Source organism: Danio rerio, chromosome 18 (assembly GCF_052040795.2).
Source record: "Danio rerio strain M-AB ecotype USA chromosome 18, GRCz13ab, whole genome shotgun sequence".
NCBI lineage: Eukaryota > Metazoa > Chordata > Actinopteri > Cypriniformes > Danionidae > Danio > Danio rerio.
In genome coordinates this window covers 29,575,338-29,597,687 of record NC_141038.1, presented here as the reverse complement: position 1 = coordinate 29,597,687, position 22,350 = coordinate 29,575,338, and the positions used below count along the sequence as shown (strand labels likewise).

Genomic DNA, 22,350 nt, shown 5'->3' with positions numbered 1-22,350 from the left:
TTCGGTAAAAAAAGTTGTAACATTACTGATATTTTGCTGGAATGCTGCTCTGTGTGAATGCAGAAGGAAAATTGCAAGAAAGAGTGCATTCATGCTTATAACATGCTGATGTGAGACATCTACTCCAGCCAGACACATTCACATTTGTGCTGTTTATGAAAATAAATGCCTTTAAATCCTTCTCCAGACACATTTAGCTGCAACCTGTTGGTCGGATAACGTAACGCTATATTCCTCTCTAGTGCCAAATGTTGAAAATATTATTAATAAAATGCTTTTGATAAACCACTGCGAGTATACCTGCACACTCTACGTTCATCTGTGTTACTGTGCATGCACACCGAGAGCATTAAAGCTCTCTGTCCACCCTGGCGTCAACGCTGTCTGCCTTCAGTTACTGCAGCGAGAGCGTCAAAATTCAATACACTGATCTTGTATTTAAAAGGGGCGTTGCAGTATATCAGTTACATTCCTGCATAATACATGCTTTCTAGCGTGAAAATGTTGCACACTTTTTATCAATTTCATTTAACAATGGAAGATCAAGTTGCATGTGGTGTGGCTTTGCTTCACTTAGTTATCCAATGTGTCCATATGTCTGAAATATCCTGAAGCAGCAATACTGTTTTGTATTGTCACATCAGATTCCCGCTTTTTTTTAAAGATAAATATATAACATAATTGCACATCAGTAACTCGCCAGTAACTTATTTAAAGCATGTTTCTGTAAGAAAACATTGTAAATAATTGGGAAACCAAACCAGCAAACCCTTGGGATCAACTGTGGTCGGAACCAAAGTTCACAGGTCTGTGTTCTCTGGACTCCTCTCAAGCGGTGAACTTCTTTATTCTGATTGCTTGCTGCTGAACCGTGTCATAGCTCATTACCATAAAGTTGAATTAAATTCAACTCTCCTCGACGCCCAAACCAGCAAAGACGCGCCGTGCTGCTCCTCTCCGCCGGCTCTCATTGAAAATGAATGACTTCCGGCTACTTTGATGCTCTCGCCATTTTCGATGTGAGCGTACACTTAGAGCTCATTTATTTATTTATTTTTTTGACATGGACATCACATTTCATTCAATGAACCACCATTTATGGTTAATGATGTCAGAATTCACTGGTATTCTGGTATAGATGTGTAAATGGTCTTTTCTGTAAAAATTCCGTAACGTCCTTGTCCGTGTGAACAGCACAAAGTCACCTTGGAATTCTAAGGTTCTCTCTGCGTTCTGAATAATTTTGAGCTTTAAAGTTTTTGCATTCCATAGCAAACAGTATGTGTGTAACATTTGTTTTTTTAAATAAAAAGTCTTAAAATGTAAACCACTTATAAAATAACATTCCATAATGTAAATAAGTTGTCATTTCATAAGAATATGTCAATAACTAAATTTTGACAAAAATGTCAGATACAACCTTGTAATATTAAGACAACATATTTAAATTTACTGGTAAAGTCGTTCCAGACATTTTCCAAATATTATCCGATATCACTGTGTAAAAGGGGCAAATGTCCGTTTATTTTTGCTTTAATAATGAATATTAAATTGTTACCCAAGCTGCAACCTAACAGAAAAATAGAAAAAAAAACCCGAAATGGTCTGAATGAATGATTCCATGACTCTCTCTCAAAAAAAAAAAAAAACCTTATCTTGTGGTTACCGACAATGAAACATACAAAAACACATTACAATCACGTATAATGCTTCAATCTATTAATATGTGAAATCTATATTTTTAATTATCATTACATACATCTAGTAAGTCAATATTAAAGTTTGAGAGAACTTTGTTTATGTTTCCTAAAAGCAAACTTAGAAAGGTTCGCAACAAGATTGTAGTTTTTCTATTTTTCCTTTATTTTCTTTTGTATTCAAAGTGAATCTTGACAACAAAACACCATGGATTCTTATTCACTCACCAAAAGTCACCTGGAAATTCTGTTTAATGTGACAAAGTAGAGAAGGCTTGGTCACATCTTTATTCACTGAGAACTAGAGAGGAAACATCAATTACACTCTGTAAAGACATGATATCCAAAGGGTTACATTTCCCCAGTCCTCATACTGTTAAATATTGCACAGTGCAAGTGCTACGTGACAAACTAGTGTAGCATCATATCAAATAAGCAAAGGAAACGAAACGCTAAACGAAAAGCCACAAGTCTACGAATATCAAAACAGTGAAGAACAATTGAATTCGATCAACTCTTGATTAATCAAACGAGTAATTGATACATGAAATCCATAACTTGCAGTGTGAAGTAACTTTCGTCAGATGATAAAGTATGATAGAAACCTGTGTATACACAATTCAAAAAGCAGCCAATTTCAGATTGCATGGTATATAATTCAGATAAAACTAATTCATCATCATACTGAGATAGATCATTTCTCCAAAAATCAAATAAAAGCATTAATGTCATTAATACGGTGGCATTTATGTTTATTGAACGCTGTTAATAGAAAAGGAGTTAAACAGAAATCATATCCATTTAAATTTGTTTGAACATGAACATACAGTAAATATTGAAAGTGTTGAGTACAGTCTTTTATACTGACAGGCTAAATGCTGGTGAATGCCATTTCACAGGGATCAAAACATTTTACATTCTTGAGAATTGCAATTACATAAAGGCTTTTAATTGTTAAAATCAGCTAGTTATGAGTAACTAGATCTATAAACATAATCTACGATTTGACTCTTCTACACGTTTTTGATCCCTGGAATGGAGAGTTATACTGTTTGTTCTTTCTCATATTTGGTCTGGTCAGTGGGTGAGCTGAATACTTTGCAAAGTGAATGTGTCGTTACCAATATTTCACTCAAGGCACACACAGTGTTGCTTGCACTGTTCAAAAAACAAATAATAATAATAATACATGACCAAACACCAAACATATCAGCTGACATCAGTGATCATTTGTTAAAAACATGTTCTTAATTTTCAAATGGTAAACATTAATAAAATCACACTAAATTCATTTAAATCACAACGCTGTACTCTCATATCAAAACATGGCCATGTGTTTACTGCACAATAGCATTTTAATAAGTGCTCAGTGGCATGAGGTTATGGGGTTGATCAACATAATCCAATGGTAATTCATAATGTTTTGATTTAGTGACTAATTCAAACTTATTTGTGCGATATCATGATTTTCCATAGAGGGTTAGGGGTGGGGGCTGGGGGCAGGGCATTTTTTAACAATTGTAAATTAAAAAAAAAAATTAAATCATATCCCAGATATTTACATTAGATGTCACCGACACTATTATCGTCTACTGGATGAAATGCATCAATAGAGCCGCCATTTTAGTACAGGGTAGTTCTCCTTTGAAATTAATGTGGCACCAACGTGCAGTGGAGGACTGCCCTCAGAAGCTATATATATATATATATATATATATATATATATATATATATATATATATATATATATATATATATATATTTTTTTTTTTTTTTATTATTTCTAATTTTTTTTTGAATAGCGAAAATTATAATTTTACATCACTTTTCTATATCAATGGATATGTGACCGCACAGGCGTATGTTTGTGTGCATGGAAATATATTATCCACCTTCCCTGTTAAATTTAATTTGACACTTGCTTTCATTTCTAATTATAACAGAGGGAGTGATTCGTTTGTAAATGAATCTTTGTTATGAACTACTCGACCATCGATATCCCTGCATCTCAATGTGCATATCCACCTTTCTGGTCTCCATAATATACATCATTTGTAATATTCAATAATTTAGGGTGGAAAGTATGCACATTCAGGCGCAGGCACAGTTATGTTATCTGGCACCATTTTAAGTTACTTCAAAAACTAGCCGTTACTTCATTTAGCCAACAATAATACAAGTTTCTGGCACCGCAACGTCTTGCCATATTTTATTTACATTGTTTGCTGATTTATTAGACAAAACTATCATAAGCCTGGGGCAATGCAGTGGCGCAGTAGGTAGTGCTGTCACCTCACAGCAAGAAGGTTGCTGGTTCGAGCCACAGCTGGGTCAGTTGGGATTTCTGTGGAGTTTGCATGTTCTTCCCATGTTCGCACAGGTTGACTCTGGGTGCTCCAGTTTCCCCTACAAGTCCAAAGACATGCGGCACAGGTAAATTGGGTAAGCTAAGCTAAAATTGTCCGTAGTGAATGTGTGTGAATGAGAGTGTATGGATGTTTCCCAGTGATGGGTTGCAGCTAGAAGGGCATCCGCTGCGTAAAACATGTGCTGAATAGGTTGGCAGTTAATTCTGCTGTGGTGCCCCCAAGATTATTAAAGGGACTACGCCGAAAAGAAAATAAATGAATGAATAGCATAAGTCTAAAATTTAGCGCAAGTTGGTGCTACTTTGCCTTATGGTCAGTATAGTAAGTGACTGCATTATCATCAATAACGCTACTTGTTTAGCACAAAAGTTCGTAACATACAAAAATGTAAAAAATAAAATCTTTCCTATGAAAGTTTTTGCCTTTATGCTTTGTTTTCTTTGTTTGCTTGTTACTACACCTGTAGGCAGCGCAAAAGTCTAGCTTCTTCAAATCTGCTTTAGTCTCGACTAGTGCGGTTGAATAACTTTTATCTTGGGAGAACTGTACAAATGTGGCAGCGGTATTGACACATGCAGTATCTAGAATATATATCAATGAAATCATACAAATTTGCACAAATTAGCCATTTTTTCTGACAATGCATAAAATAGTTACATTTCATAATGAGATCGGGCTTTGTTGTTTATATTAACCGAAAAAAATGATATTTGACAAAAATACTAATGCTTGTATTTCTGCAATCAACTTGTAAATCGAATGAAGTTAAATCAATCCTGCAAGCTATTATAAGTCATAAACGTAGATAAACAATTAAACATAGAAAAAAAACTAAATTAAGTTACACAAATACATCCATTAATATGCAGTGATGAGCCAGAACGTTAATGAAGATACAATACTGATTTGAAAAAGAATAAAATTCTAAATGTCCAATATCAGCAATACAGTAGTTACAATGACACTCCAAACATTGAAGCAAAAAATTTACTCAAAAATCAAAATCCACTTCTAGTTTAGGCAATCAGAGAGACCCATACAAATAAACATATGCAGATATGAACTAGTCTAATCTAATTTCACAGCTATCCGAAGTGGCAATCAATATATAGCAGCTTGTCTATGATACATTCAAGATAGATGATACGACTTATTACTTGTTCAAAAAGCTAAACGTAACCTCAGCCATTTTTTAAATACAGTTTTTGAAATTTACCCTTTAACTAGAATTACTACAGTATACGTGAGGTCTATGCAGAGAGAGTAGCTACCTTGCTCAGAAAAATGGCTCCGTTCCAAATTCTAGTGAGCTGCCTTGCCATCTACTGCCTACATATGCAGACAATATAAAATGCATCACATAAGCATTAATTCACAAAAGTCTTTGTGAAACTTATTTCAAATGAATTTGATACTAGCATGTTGCTAAGCTAACAGCTCTTACTCTTGTAAGAACAAAAATAAAATCACAGGAATACTGGGTACTTTAACAATTTTAAATTGAAACTCTTTTGCATGAGTGCATTTAAAATGTGTCAGACATCTTAATTTCCCCCCAATGCACTCATTATTGAGGCAGAACTTAGGCTTTCCATCAAAACCATGAAAAATGGGAAACTGATTCCATGCCTGCTGTCTGACCTTGACACTTTAATGTCTGGGAACAAGAGACCCACCCAGAAGACTGGAACATAGGCATCATTGTGAAACTCCCAGAGAAGGGAGATCTCTGGACAAGGGAGCTCTGACAACTGAATCTCAGTTGGATAGATCTCAGTTCTATCAAAAGATGTCTGTACAGTTGTTCTACAAAGAATTGACAAAACAACTGACCTGAAACTCAAACAAGAATAAGATGAATTTAGAGGAGGAATAGGTTGTAAAGAACTTCTTCCTCTTGGAAACATCACACTGCTCAAACCGAAAACTGCTCTACACATCAAATTTACTCTAGACTTTGAGACAGAATACTCCTGTCATGAAATGGAAAAGCTATCTTATCTATGTATTTCCATTAAAATGACATATTCTTCAAGAAGTTCAAAGGTGACATCACTGTAGACCACTGGCCCTCTAATCCTGCTCCAACTATCTCCAGCACACTTGCCTACAAGTTCCTACTAAGCCAAAAGACATTAATTAGTAGATTGAGGTATGTTCAATTAGGGTGCACTCACACTATGGTATTCGAACCGTGCCCAGGTGCGTTTTCCAGTTTGTTTTTAGGACTTTTATGAGTGTCAAAAGTTGTGGACCTGTTAAGCAAAATATTTGACTGCATGTCACTGCATCACAAATGACTAAAACAATATAACTGAAGCAATGTCCACTGTGCTGAACAAGAGCTCTTCTCTTCTTCTTTAACTGAACAATCGCATTATAGATGGGGTAAGCGTGCTCAGATTTGGAAGGCAAAATGCAGTGTGTGAGTGCAGGCTGTCGGGGAAGAGGGGAGGTGGACAACTGCGCTTCGGCAAGGGTCAAAGCAACTGTACCTAGTGCGAGTACACCCTAAAAATTGGAGCCAAGTTAAACTCTGTAGCACAATGGACTTTCAGGAACAAGTTTGGACAACCCTGTTGTAAGGCAGACACATTTGAAATTATTTCTGATCCATCAAGTGGATCATGTGGGAAAGTAACAGTTGACTTTGCCAATCATTTTGCTGTAAGAGACTTTACTTGTAGTCAGATTTCAAAAGTTCCCAAGAATTGTGGCCTGAATAGTTAAAAGAAAAATCTAAATGCAAAAACCACCCAATGTGCTTCAGAGATTGCAGGGTAATCTCCTCAACCACCACCAGTGTGCAGTATCCACCAGGATGACACAACAGCAGTCATTCTGTGCCCCACCACAAACCAACTTATTGGTGGAGAGCAGACAGAGTGATAAAACCAATTAGATGTAATGGGGATAGTTAGGAGGCCATGATGGACAGAGGCCAGTAGGTAAGTTTGGCCATGATGCCCGGTCCTTTTTTTCAAAAGACATCCTGGGATTTTAATCACCAATTTTCATCCAAAGACTTTTGCTCACTGACATTAAAAGACTACACTGTCAAACCCAAACAGACCACAGGGTTAGCGTCCCCTGCTGGTAATAGTAGTGTCTTTTCCAGTAGGAACCAAGTTTTTAGCAACCACATGGTCTCCCATCCAGGTTCTGACCAGATACAACTCTGCTTAGCTTCAGTGGGTGACCTTGAGAAAGCTATCTAGTGGACTTACAAGTCAGATTAAAGATATTCTTGAAATCTAGCCAATACTGCAACACAGCACAGCTTTGTCTGTACGAAAGCTTTATCAAACCAGTTCTGCTGTAGCCCACAGAATGCTGCAGAGGGGTGAAATTAATAAGATCAGTGCCAGAGCAGAATCCAAGCCAGACAATGGATGCCTCGGAAGTATGTAATATATTCTGGCCTATGAAAATACACAATTACTACCAGTGAAGAGAATGGAGTCAAAGCATATTTACTGAGTTCCAATGCTGTGGCATCTGACGTTTTTTTTTTTTTTTTTTTTTTTTTTTTTTTTCAGAAAGAACCAGCACCAAACTATAAAGACTGCCCTGAGTTGGACACAACCTAGCAGAAGAAAACAATTTGGACTCCTTTACCTAGCCTGCATATCTTTGGGCTATAGGAGGAAACTGTAGTTTCCAGTCTAAACCCATGTTGACAAGGACTTTTTGTTGTAACACACAGTAATGACAGAACTGAAGGGGTTACAGCATGAACAACCAATAAAGCATGGTTGAATCAAACTGCTGATGCCTAACATGTTACGAGATACAAAGAGTTGTAACAACTTAATTTGACCGTTAGATTGTGTAGCCAAAAATGATCACCAACAAATTTCTGTGACCGATAACTTCTAGTTTACAGCACTTCTAATGCTATATCCATGACTGATCATTGTAGATTATCAAGGCTAAAATGGGATTTTTCCCATTTCTCAGCATTTTTATTAAGAGTATAACGATGATAAACTGAAATATCATATGCTTAGATAGATCACTAGGTTTGGAACAGAGCCTTTAGAATTACAGTCTTTGGTGGTACACAAGCAACTTCATTAAGAGGCAAAAACACAGAAACCAAGCAGAACAAACAGAAAAAACTAAATAAGCACTCTATATGAGACACACACTATATTTTAATTTCTCCCTGACGGAATGTATAAAATGCAATTGACACCAACAAGCTTTCAACATATGATATAATGGTATAATTAAGAAAGAACTCGATTCACACATGCATAAATGAGGATTGCACACCTTAAACACACCGTGTCAAGCTTCAGCACTAAATAAACTAGCTCTATTATATATACTCATGTGTCTATACATCAAATACTGCATGGTCTGCTCAGGCTAAGATGAATCCATGACCCTGAATCAAAGACCGATATTTGCATTTGTGTCTTCATCTAGTCGAAGCCATGCCCACCACACAAAACAACAAACACACACACACACACAAACCCAAAGAACTAAATACACAAAAGGAAATAACAAACTTCTAACTATATAGATTGTATTGCAGTTTTACTAAACAGTACAAATACTGTTAGTTTTGTAGATTTTTCTGAATAGAAATTCAAACTAATTTCTACATATCCAGATACGAGATAACATCAACGAAAAATAAAGAATAAAAATAACAAAACCAACAGCAAGCATTTGCAGCAGCAAAAGCATGCCGTCATCTTCCAAGAAATAACGTAAAGAAACTCACTACATCTCAGATATACATTGGATCCAAAAATAAGCACTGCGGTTTGTGCAATGCAGTACATTGATGCCTATCTATGCATGAAATAATACACCAGTGTGTATATACGTAATACATATACACACGCACGCACACGCAAAAAAAAAAAAATCAACTAAAACTAAAACGCACGGACTGATTTGAATTGCAAGTGCTGCAGTCCAGGACACGTACGTACACAAACACATTATATATACACACAGAGAAAGATAGTGTAGTAGAACACGAACAACTGCCGATATATAAGGCACTATGGCTGGGGACAACAATGCAGCGAGCCTGTCGACACGTAAAGAGCCCCTATAGGTTTCTCTCTGATCAACATCATGCAACACATGCAGCATGTGACAAACAACTCCAATAGGAGACTCCATTCCAAACAACACCAAAGACGAAGTAAGTACAAATACTTGGAACGCATGAAAACACAGACACATTTCATCGGTTGTGAACACCATACTGGGCTGTCTTTACAAACAAATATGTGTTGTATACAAGATAAAGGCAATGTATAAAAATAAGTTGACCATCACATGATTTTGGACACCATCCATTGTTGACGTTTGAGCAGTGCTCAAATCTAGAGATCTGAAAATCCGATAAGGTGATGTATCAAATGTGCAAAACAGTTTTTTTTTTTTTATCCAATTCGCTTGATTCTCAACCGTGCACTTTCTTTGTCTACTTGCAAAAAACTTTCCCAACATTTCCTTTTTAAAGCTCATATTAATTGCACTCAAGTCTACATAATCCAGAGAAACCGCTTTTCTTTCTTAGCCATGGTCTGAAAACCAGGTGGTTGGTGGTTTCTGCAGAGAGCACGGCATTTCGTCCATGTTGACGGCCCTCCAGAGGCTTGTGAAGCGAGTCTCAGACATATGGGTATTGGTTTAGTTTGGTGGGGCTTAGGGGAAAGCCTGCATATGCGGGTGATGCAATGAAGGAGTGAGGGGGGAACAAGGGTTTGAATTGACCTTGAGGGTGGATGGTGGGTGAGGGTAGGAGACGATTGATCCCCACAGTGACCTGGTGCAAAAGGTGACCCGCAGGATGAGAGAGGCCATACGCTGGCTGAAAAACATGATTTCGTGTAGCCCCAGGTGATGCCAAGAGGTGGGCCATGGGGGCATTTGTCACCAGGGGGCCTGACGGGGGGTAGGACAGTAAAGCTGGCTGGGTGTGAGGGTGGACGCCCAGGTGCGATTGAGGGGGGTGAGTTGTGTGAGTGGGACTACCATGAGGCAGAGTGAAAGTGTGGCTGTGTACGGTGGGTGGGATGAACGCCTGGGGTCGCCGGTGACTGTAGTTCCCATTCCACTCCTGGTGGGATGAGCCATAATGCTGGACCTAAAGTACAAACCAGTTTGGGTCAGTTTAGTCTACTTTACAATCAATTCACATCTATAAAACTGAAAAGTCAACACAAATAAGACCAATATAGAAGTTTATATCAAACAAGATTTCTTTTCTTTCTTTTTTCTTTTTTTTTTAATAGACAAAAACCAATAAATAGTACACTATAATTTGTTTTAAAAGGATCATGGGTTGAGAAATCAATTTTTTATTGAACTGTTATGTAATATGGCTAATGATATATATGGACGCTTAAAAATGTCTACATGTTATAGTAAAGATTAAAAAAGGCTGAATCACTGATAAACCTAATCTGTTTTAGCTATACCTGACAACAGGAGGATTAGAATGCAGTATTACAAAAAAATTTCTTCAAATGACATCTTCAATTTAAGTAGCAAGTCTACATGACTGTAGAGCCTTAAGGAGGACCCTAACATCAGGAACAAGTGATTATAGCTTTAGTTATAAGTGAATCTCAAGGGAGAATAAAGTAGCAAAAACAAAAAAACCCTGTCTATATACGGTATATTATTATTCTATTTTGTCTTTAACACTGGTGTGATCAGTCTTGGCTGTTTCTTATTGCATATGCTTCCTCTGGTGTGATTAGAATGTTCAGTGTGTCACATGATTAGCTGCTAAATTCGAATCTGTTTTCCTGCAATGCCCTGTGCTTATCTAGATAATGATGTGCACGGCACTTGACGTAAATCATAATTTATCAGTGTTTTCAAACAAATAACATTCATTTTAGGTTTCAGATGTTTAAATGCACATACGTACATGCAATATCAAACATTTATAGTTTGAAAAATACAAGCTGGTGTATATGGCAATAGCAGTATTTATTTTTAAACATAAAAGGATGATGCAGTTAATTCACATTAGATACACATCATTTTGAGGGTACTAGAACACTTATTCTATTAATCTCTCAATTAAACAGACACTGACTGCCATGTACTTTGGTAGAAGTTAATGAATTAACAGCAGCACTAATCTCTAAACTGCAGAGTGGACTAACATGGCAGTACCCATATTACCATTGATAAATCAAATAACATGATCAATATTAAGCTGTATAACTGATGAAATATGTGTTCTCACGCATATTTAAGAATTGGGATATCACATATTTTTTAATCAAATTAGGATACATCTTTTGAAGAAAAGATAAATAAGAAATGTGATGTATACATAAATTATTGGGCTGCGGGGCATCATATGATAAATGACACATTTCTAGACAAACTTTAAAGTGACGTGATCTGAATATTGGTCATATTAAAAACTTCTGCAGGGGAATCAGTGATCAACTTATTCATGAGAGGGTTGAAATAGAAAACCTTTTATAAAATGTAAAGTATATATTTTTCCCCCCTGTAGATTACGTTTAAAAGCAGAAGGTTAAGAAGCAGGAAAAATGAAAACAGTCCAAACCTGTCCAAAAAGCTGCTGTTGAGGGGGCTGCAGGGGCGGGAAAGCCGGTGTGGACTTCTGTTGTCGATTCACCAATAATGTTGAGTAGGGCAGCTGTCTGTTGGAACCACTGCGCCCTTTGGGTGGACATGATGGTTCTATTACTGCATATAAGACAGAGCAGACAAACTTAGCCATCACCCCTAAAAGGCGACATATTATGCAAAAATCACTTTTTTAAATTCTATTTTTATAATTACAATTCATAAAAACAGTCTGCAGAAACACTTTAATTGAAATGTTCTATTTGTACATGTCATCAGAGGGGGAAAGCCCCACCCATTAATTACTATCTGTCCCTCAAGTGAAAAGCAGTCATCTGCCATGAGAATTTTCGCACTGTACTTGCTGAAGATAATGTCAGCAACTAAAAAGCATTATACTGTAGATGTGGAGTTTGAAGGAGCAAAATTGCGAAATTGAAAACTATAGTCTCCAAATACTACCTTGTTCTAAACCACTCCTTTTGACATTTTCAGGTTCACAAAGATAACGTTAGCACAAAGATAACATTATCACAAAGATAATGTGTTTGTAGCTCCGCCCTCTTTAGGAAAAAAGCACATTCATCTCATTTAAAGGGGTGGTCCAGAATGTTATTTTTAAGGCTTGGTTGTGTTAATAAGATGCAAAGCAATGTGTGCTCATGTTTAACTTGAAGGAAATCGTGTTATTTTTTCATAAATCTCACTTTGATTATACACAGCTACTCAGCTAACATGAAAACGACTGTCATATTTCCTAGTTCCTCTAAAAGGCCCACCCTCAAGTGACTCTGATTGGTCATCATCATAATATGCTGTGATACGCCGATCGGCTTCACGTCACGCCCTGACAAGCACGCGCGTTTTGTGTAAACAGTCAGTCAGTCAGTCAGTCAGTCAACACGTGTCTGTAACGAGTGAAAATGGGATGCGGCTCCTTTAACTGTTTCTGTGCCTTTTAGTGTGTTTATGCGTGTATACGATGAAGTATTTGTAACACGAGAAGCGCATGTGCGCGGGAGAGATTTTTATTGTTCTTTTTCTCTCATGCTCGGATTAAGTTATTTTCTGTGGTGACAGAATAAAGCACAAGATGTGAGATGAGACCTTTGTGAGCCTGGATTGATTTGTTTTTGATGTTACACTCCAGTTGGGAAATCATTGCTGTATTTTTTTTTAAATCAATGCGTTACAGGACGTCTTTCATGCATATGCGGAATATGCCTGTGTAAGTAACATGAATCGTTCACATATCTTTTGCGACTTTATTGTCCGAGTTGTAAAACGCATAGCATAGCTGCCTATAGAGAGAAATTCTGCCGTCTCACACAGAGAGACGCAGGTGCTGGCCAAGAGTGCGTGTATGTGTATGTGTGTGTGTGCGTTTACAGCCGTTTGATAAATATAGATTTGTAACGTTAGCTAAGTCGTTAGCGGTTACCATAATTTCCCGTTGTTTACATCTTTGCTACAACACACCGTTAAAGTTAGACACTGTACATGTCATGATCAATTTTAACAAATAAAAACACTTACAGGTCATGACTCAGAGTTCACAGCGTCTCCTTGCTCCATCTTTGAGAAGATTTTAACTGAATCCAGCACTAAACTGGGAGAGATTCTGGAAGCTGTGTTTTGTCAAATCATGCTTGCTATGTATTTTATAGTTCTCTGGAACATAATTAATATTGAACTGTAAGCACTTCTGTGTTTGGGTCGTGTCATTTGGAAGCCCAACAACAGAAACAGAACAGCTCTGTGGAAACAGCAGGATGGCATTTCTCTCTCTGCAGTAACGTTACAGCGCCTCTGGCCACGGCCTTTACCTGCGCAGTGTGGGATGCGCAATAACGAACTTTTGTGATCTCACAGGGGGCGGAAGTATTTTTTGTAGTCCCCAAAATTCGTTAATTGTAGGCGTTGCTAAGCTAACTCTGTACAAATCAAGGTCTCCCTTTGCATTAAACTTTGAATATTTTACATTCAGAGATGCTGTTTATGTTCACACAGATACATTACACATCAACTGAAGTTTAAAATATAATATCGTAGTGGACCACCCCTTTAAATTTAAAATGAACCAAAATGGCACCATTTGGATTAAAGCCTAAAAAGAGCAGTTTCAAAGAGATATAAAAAAAAATTATGTGTGTGGTATTTTGAGCTGAAAATTCACACACAGACTCCAGGGACATCTGAGATTTATTTAACATCTTGTAAAAAGGGGCATAATAGGTCTCATTCAAAAAGACACATAAACAAATTCCAAAGCACACCACCTAATTAAAAAGCAAGCTAGCTAGCACAGCATTTTTGCTTAATTTTGAGCTATTCACTTGAAATAAACCTGACATCTATATACAGAGGTCATACTAAAAGAAATGGTTCTCATGATCAGCTAAACATTTACATACAGACTTAGACTGTAAAATAAGCTGATTTTAAAATATAATTTGAGATTTCATATTGTCACTTCAAGATTCACAATAAGACTCTGACAGTATGATAACCTTGGATAAAAATATCATGGTTTAATAGTATTACAGTACTGTAACTACTGCTCTAAAATATGTTCTATTTAAATGTCTGGCTTACGAACAACATTTTTCCCCATTAAACACAATATATTTTACTTAACTTATGTTCTTTCATTAGTTTTAAAAACACAGATTTCTTTACAGCTTGAAAGAGTATCTTTGTAGATATTTTTTCAGTGGATATACAGTAAAGCCTGTTCAGCTCTACAACATGCTAGATGTTGGCTTATAAGTAAATTGTTTTTCATATTCTTTCTGAATCTTAGTCTGATCAGTAGCTTTTGATACAGTATGAAGGCTTCAGTAAAATAACATGTAAAATAAAATCTATAAAATTTACAAATACCTTAGGAATAGTATAACAGAAAATTTTAATGCACCTTAAAACCGGTTATCGTCCCATGCCTAGTTGTGGTTATTTAAACCTGACTTTATATACCATACATCAATATCACTTAACTTGATTCATCAGTGATTTTGACCGACTCTGATGGATTGCTTACCTGTTCGCCCCACTGGCTCATTCTGAACCCGCATTGGTGGCACCACCATGGTGCGGACAGGCAGCTTGGCAGACTCTGTCTCTGTACTTCCAGTAGCTTTGCAGTTCTGGTTGTTGTCATTAATATAGGTAGCCTCCAGGAAGGGACTGTCAGCTCGACTGGAGGACACCGATGCAGGCGAGCCGTCCACCGTATCACACCCACTCTCACGCTCATCATCTGACATACTGATAAACAAGACATAACATATTGATATGACATACATAAACCACTCAAAACAGAACAAGGAACATACTTATCTCTAATAAAGAGTGTTTTAAATAAACATTCAGTATAGCTTTTTGAAGCTTGTGTTTTGCATATGTTTACCAGTAACCATTGGCATACGTAGTAGGATAAATAAAAAAGTCAATGGTTATCATAACATTCCAATGTTCCTCAATGTTGCTTCTTTTGTGTCCAACAGACAAAATCTTTAAAAAAACTTCAAACTGGTTTGAAACAAGTCAAGGTTGACTAAAAGTTAGCAGGATATTTGGAGGGGTAAACTATGCTGTAAATATCTGAGAAAGACAGACCTGTTGGGTCTCTTGCAGGGGGAGGCGCTGGACTGTTCTGAAGCTGATGAACTGGTGCTGAGTGTTGAATCAGGACTGCTCAGGGAACAAACACGCTCCATATTCAGTGTGCTCTGACATGCCTCACAGTCTGGGCTACCCTTACACCTGAAACAGAGGGAGCATTCGTTAACACTGCTTTTTGTGTGTTTTGCATTATTCTGTCACAAATGAGTTAAGCAACATTAAGGCTATTATTATTTTTTTTATATATATTTCCTGGGATTTATTTTGATAATGATACAGAGTATGTTCTTTGTGCTAGTACATTGACTGTTTATTGTGGATGCAACGATCCCGATACTTAAATCGAACATTGGTTTGATACAGCATATTTTTGGGAAGTGGAAATCGCAAGTATGTCTGTGGTCTGGAACTATTATAATTGCATGCTGAGTATTTTAAGTTGAGGTGCGATTTGCTTTAATATTACATTTTCTTTATACTTACTGTTGCTTTTGAACTCTAAAAGAGAAGAATTTATGTTATTTATTACTTGATTGTTCAAGCTACCTCACAGAAGTGCTCTGTTTGAAAACAGTTGTTGAATGTTAAAATGAGATTAATTAAAAAATAGGGAACAAATAGGGGTCTGTTTCTTCGCTCTTCTTTATTCTTTTTTTTATGTATTATAGTGGTCTCGAATCGGGTTTCGTTATCAGTAGATACTCAAAATCAAATGACTCTGACTCGAGGGCAAAAAAACCTGATCGGGACATCCCTAACTGTAAATGTTGTTTCACAAACCTGTCACATAATTTGAAAGATTATGTCTTGAGCATTGGATTTTTCCTCTGTGCTGATGTGCTTTCATTTTCTCCATCTAACTCACAGCGAGTTTAGTAGAGGACATGTATATTAAGTAAAACTGGCCTCAGACAGTTTATTTTAATCTGCGTCCAACCTGCAGGAAAATATCAGGCTTTGTTAAAAGGGTGGCTAATTTACCAACAATTAGGGTCAATAGTGGTAGCCTATTATGGATTTCAAAGCAAAATATTGAAAGCTGGACCAGCACAGTATCAGGATCGGATCTGTATCGGTTGATACTCAGAATTTTTGTATCAGGATCGAATTTTTAAAATATGGTATCGGTGAATCCCTATTGTTGATCCTAAAGTTTTCATATTCTTCATTAAACTTAAGCAATATTTGACACCTTAAATGATATTTAATTTGCCACCGTAAATGAAAAATAATGGATACCTTATATTTGAAACTAAACTAGCTATTAATGACAAGTACGGATGCTCATTTCGGTTAATGTTGCTAACGGACAACCACTGGTCATTAATCGGATATTAACAGTTAACTGGTCAAATTAATATAAAATTATTAATACACTTTTTTTTTTTTTAAACTGACGTGTCTATTTTGTGTCTGACACATTAAATATTGCAATTTAAAATACTGATTTATTTTAACATGCGAACATATTAATAACAGAACGTCTTCACGCACCTGCCATCTTTCCAACAGCATAGAAAACCAGAATAAACTAAAGAAAATGAATAAAATAAATAGGCCTGCCCTAATTTTACATTTAAATTATTCATTTAGATTACAAAACGAAAATACTGACTGAATCCTTTTTAAGAACCGGCATAGGCTGTTTTTTTTTTTTAATCATGTTCTTTTTTCTTCAGTCAAATAAAAATAGCGGACTTCCTCAAATCGCTCGCTCCACGGAAAATATGCATTTATTTAATGCCCTGCTTTTATTATTATAATCACAAAACCTTTTTACATTTTTAATAGAAATCATTATTTTAAAGATTATGTCTTGATAATGTTCTCTCTCTTTCTCTCTCTTGCGGTTCAAGTGCGCGCGATGCATAATGAAAATAATGAAAAGACAATGACAACTCGCACATATGTTGACTCTTTGTAAACAGTTTTGTTTTTTTTTCCTTTCCAAAAACACCTTTTATGTTGACAAGGAAAAAGAAGCGCGCCAATTTCCTCTGCTTGTGCACAAAACCTCTTGCACACCCCTCAAATATAACTTACGATGGCCAAGCGCAGATCTTTTGGTGCGCTCCCAAATAAACACTGCTGAAATGCGATTTAGCGCGTTTTTGTAGTGAGTGTTTCTACAACATTTATTAGATTTGCTAGGAATATTTATAAATGTCGCCAATAAACTTAGAGCGACATTAATGTGTCTTGAAGTAAAGTGAAACAGTTATAAACTCCAGCAAGATAAAGTTATTGTATGCAGAACCACAGGCCTTTATCTATAAATAAATTAAAATTATGAAAACTGTGTTTATCCTAACTGAAAGCTACGTCGTGTTTGCTGGCTTCACGCGTCACGCACCTGTCAGTCAGTCAGTCTGTCAGCAAGCAACCTCAAAGGGTTTAACAAATAGCGCACATCACGGATACAACAACAACAATAACGAAATGTTTTGAATAGGAAGCTGTAATGTAGCCGTGAAGGGATGCATTTTGGTGTCGCACCCCGCCATGGAAGAATGAATGTAGCGGGAACCATGCTCTTTAAAAGTTCTCTCTATTGTCTTGACAACACACACACACTGCTGCTCTGGGTTGAGACATTCAGGGCATACAGTGGTGAAAAAAAAAATGTTTTCCCCGAGATTTCTTCTCTTTTTACATGTTTGTCACACTTTATTGTTTCAAACTAATTTAAATACTAGTTAAAGATAACAAGGTAACATGTCATGCAGTTTCTAAATAAAGGTTGGTATGATTACGGAAAAAAAAAAATCCAAAACTACAAACTCCTGTGTGTAGAAGTGTCATGAATGTGTGAAATAAACAGACATTGAGAAGAAGAAACTGTTGAATAAAGTCATTATTTTTGTTTTATGTGCATACAAAAGTATTCTTGTAGCTTCATAATATTAAAATGAACCACTGAAGAAATATGGTCTGTTTTGATGATGGATTTGATCGCATCACTGTCTATGGAGGATGAGGGAGTGCTAGGGCTGCACTATATACTGTTTCAGCATTGATAATAGTCACATTGCAAAGATATGCAATGTCCAGTCTGAATTATAGCTGACCAGAAGCCACAGAATTGTATTTAATCACTGTATTATACAGAAAGGAGCATTCAGATTTTATCTAAAATATCTTGATTTGTGTTACAAAGATAAACAAACGACATGAAGGCAAGTAATTAAAAACTAACCTTTTAAGTACAGTTGAAGTCTGAATTATTAGCCACCCTGTATATTTTATCCCCAATTTCTATTTAACAGAAATATTATTTTCAATCCATTTCTAATCATAATAATTTTGATAGCTCATTTCTAATAACTGACTTCTTTTATTATTGCCATGATGACAGAACTTAATATTTTACTATATATTTTTTCAAGATACTGGTATTTCATTTAAAGTGACATTTAAAGGCTTAACTAAGTTAATTAGGCTAAATGGGTAAGTTTGGATAATTAGGCAAGTCATTGTATAACAGTAGTTTCTTCTGTAGAAGCCAATTGAAAAAAAAATAGCTTAAATGGCCTAATAATATTGACTTTAATATGTTTTTTTTTTTTTAATTCCTTTTATTCTAGCTGGAAAAAAACAATTAAGACTTTGTTATAATTATATATTTTATTTATAGATATTTGAAAAGGAAAAAAAGGTCACAGGAGGGCTAATAGTTTTGATCTCATTGATATGTGAACAGGCTTGATTTTCAATTTTAAAAGCTGTTTTATCTTTTAAAAAGCTCTTTATAATGATTACATCAGATGATCAACTCACTCTAGTGCATGTTTTTGAGTGTCCGGCCCATCTTCATCTGTTCCACTGCTGATACTGATGATGCTGCCTGCAGGGCTTGGAGAATCAGTGATAACGATGGTCTGCCTCTGTTTCTGAGACACAGTCGGGTCCTCATACTCTGGTTCCGCCTTACAGCACACAGACTCCTCCTCTTGCACCGCCTCTGACTCTGCCTCCACCACACAATCAGCTGCCTCTTCCTCTGTGTTTTTGGCACTGTTTACCATCTTTGGGGACTGGCATGATACGTTTTGGGAGTTGGTGCTGTGCATGAAGTTGTTACATCTATGTGGGATGATAAATTAGAAGAGCATAGTAAAAACAACATAACCAACAGTGTTGAGGGTAATGCATTACAAGTAAGTATGAGTTACGTAATAATATTACTTCTCTAAGTAATGAGTAAAGTAACTCATCTCTGTCTCGTGGCAAGTTCAGGAGATGAATTGTTTAATAAGCAGCCCATGGCAGGAAAATATACATTTAGATTGCAAAGAAAATATCTTAATATTAAAAAGGATCGTATGTTGCATCCTATTCCATGTCGTGAGGAATGCCCTCAAATAGTGTAGCTAATAGTTATCTGTGAGTATCAGTGTTTATTGAGATTGAAATAAGATTAAAAAAATGAAATTGATTTAAGAAATATTGTTATAGAAACACTTGTGATTGCTTTTGGAAGTACTGTTCGTCGTAGACATCATGCAATGACTGATCATAAAGGAAAGTATAGTCTGGCACATTTGTTACCCACGACAAGACAAAATTTTATCAAGAAGAAGAGGGGGGAAACAAAAAAAAACACAATCTGACATAGTGAACTTCGTAAGCAATAATAAAAATTGTGTTATCTGACTGTGGTTTTAGTAAATATATTCATCAACATTAACTAAAGGAACAGTAATGTAACATGTCAGCGTTTATTTTATTCTTTTTGATAATTTACTAGTCGTTTAGTACCATTATTTATTTTCATTATCAACCATTAGGTTTATTTTCCTCTAAACGCACAACAAAAGATCTGTGGACTAACCTGTTTGAAGAAGGTTTGTTTCTCTTGTTAGCCGCTGGCTGTGGCCAGACTACATGGGCTATCCCTATACTGATAGGCTGATGAGCTGACATGGCCATCGGGTTGGTTAACAGTGGCTGATGGTGCGGCATCATGGAGCTGTAATGGTTGCCATGGGAATGAACTTTCCTGCAAAAGATGGGAGGGAGACAAAGCAATTCAGTGTGGAGGTGTATAAAGAAAGATGACTCACGCAAGAGTCTGAAACGTGTTACAACAGGGGAACAATTGAGAGATAAATTTAGCAGAGCAAATACAATTGACAGAGAGCCTGCTTTCACACACCCCCAATCTGCTAGTCTCTGTGGGCCTGCCACTGGTTCTGAGGCCAATGTTGTTGCTGAGGGAGCCACAGGGGCTACTGGGGTCACCTGAGGCCAGGTGGGCACCAGGATCTGCTGGGCACGATTTGACCACCCTTGCTGCAAAAATAATAATAATGTTAATAATAATGATAAAACAAGGTAATTTAACTTAGTGGCATGGATAAATAGACTCCAAAGCCCCAGCCTCAACTATCAAATGTGGCATTGCATTTAAAAATACAAAAAATTTATAGCATTTAAAAACATTTCTGATTATGAAGAAGCAATTCATGTAATGGAAGTTGTCAGAAGCCATGTCACAATAAATCTAAATTAAACAATTTGCTATAAATGTGCAAAAAAGACTAATCAAATCAAATTACGATTATCAATCAATTCCCACTAACCTGTGTGATGACCCCTGGTCTGATCTGTAGAGGCTGAATGGCAGATGCTTGTGTCACCAGCGGGACTGTGCTCTCCATGCTTACTGAGTATCCTGCTGGTTTATTTGGGTTTGGTGGGAGACCTGTGATATGAGGTGAGGTTACTGTCATTAATGAAAAAACAAATATCTTTTTTTTTCTTGTGCTATGTTAGATTTTTGGTACATTATTTTACATATACTTGCATATACTGACTACTAAATAACTATTAAAATGTCCAACTTGTGTGTATATACATATATATATATATATATATATATATATATATATATATATATATATATATATATATGTGTGTGTGTGTGTATTTATATAGGTCTGATAATATTTTTTTCTTCTGGAGAAAGTCTTACTCGTTTCATTTCGGCTAGTATAAAAGCAGTTTTTAAATTTTTTAAACACCACTTTAAGGTCAAAATTATTAGCCCCTATAAGCTATATATTTTTTTCTCGATAGTCTACAGAACAAACTATCATTATACAATGAATAGCCTTATTACCCTACAATGCCTAGTTAACCTAATTAACCTAGTTTAGGCTTTAATGTCACTTTAAGCTGTATAGAAGTGTCTTAAAAATTATCTAGTAAAATATTATTTACTGTCATCATGGCAAAGATAAAATAAATCAGTTATTATAGATGAGTTATTAAAACTATTATGTTTAGAAATGTGTTAAAGAAATCTTCTCTTCGTTAAACAGAAATTGGGGGAAAAAATAAACGGAGGCTAATAATTCAGGGGGGCTAATAATTCTGACTTCAACTGTACACAAACAAACTTCATATTTAAAAAGTCTTTTGTGGTTAAATATTTGCAATAATTACCCTATTATGATTTGTTCAGTTGTATTTTACTACAATTGATTTATCCTTCTAAAATTTGCCAAATACAGTACCAAGATGTTGTGCATTTTAAAGTGAATTCAGTTCTTATGACTGGATTTCATAATCTCTGTCTGAGTTTTTAGAATCTCAGAAATAACAGAACCCTATAGAAGCAATCATATTCCAGTATGTGACAAGCAATGATTATAACTGTAATAAACAGGCATGTAAAACTTCTAGCTGTGCAATACTGTAATAAATTGTATTCTCTGCTTACAATAACTGACATAAATAAAAAAGAAATACTGGACTTCTTGCAGTCAACTCTAATTATTTACCACCAATGTCGGCTCAGGAAATCCATAAATAACATCTGACTGAAGTTAAAATACCTTGTATTGTTGGGGGACAGAGAATTAGCGCCTGCTGGAAAGAGTCTCCAAACTGAGCACTTCCTGTCTGAAGAGGTATTCCAGGATGCATCACTGTCGGGGCAGATGAGGCTAAAGCCTATAAAAAGATGAGAAAGAGTCTGAATGATGTTTAAATGAGCCATTCAAATGAGTTCTTCATGATCCTATTCTGCATGTAATCCATTACTACATACTTGCCATATAATA

The 22,350-nt window shown here is 36.1% G+C and overlaps 1 protein-coding gene across 3 annotated transcripts in view; it reads right to left on the bottom strand.

Annotated features, from left to right (window-relative positions):
* Positions 1-1,839: 1,839 nt before the first annotated feature.
* hipk3b (homeodomain interacting protein kinase 3b) overlaps positions 1,840-22,350 on the bottom strand; it is a 97,042-nt gene continuing 76,531 nt past the window's right edge. The window contains exons 8-16 of one of the 3 annotated variants that reach the window (XM_087292502.1): positions 22,123-22,240; positions 20,866-20,987; positions 20,439-20,575; positions 20,115-20,282; positions 19,061-19,366; positions 15,278-15,424; positions 14,700-14,926; positions 11,637-11,779; positions 1,840-10,187 (exon numbers count right to left, since the gene is read on the bottom strand). In XM_087292502.1, coding sequence (XP_087148628.1) covers positions 9,711-10,187; positions 11,637-11,779; positions 14,700-14,926; positions 15,278-15,424; positions 19,061-19,366; positions 20,115-20,282; positions 20,439-20,575; positions 20,866-20,987; positions 22,123-22,240 — 1,845 coding nt within the window. In that variant the 3' untranslated portion in view covers positions 1,840-9,710. Of the gene's footprint in view, positions 10,188-11,636; positions 12,246-13,719; positions 14,927-15,277; positions 15,425-19,060; positions 19,367-20,114; positions 20,283-20,438; positions 20,576-20,865; positions 20,988-22,122; positions 22,241-22,350 lie in introns of all 3 variants that reach the window. The other 2 variants (NM_001080159.2, XR_015514409.1) reach the window with 2 other exon arrangements.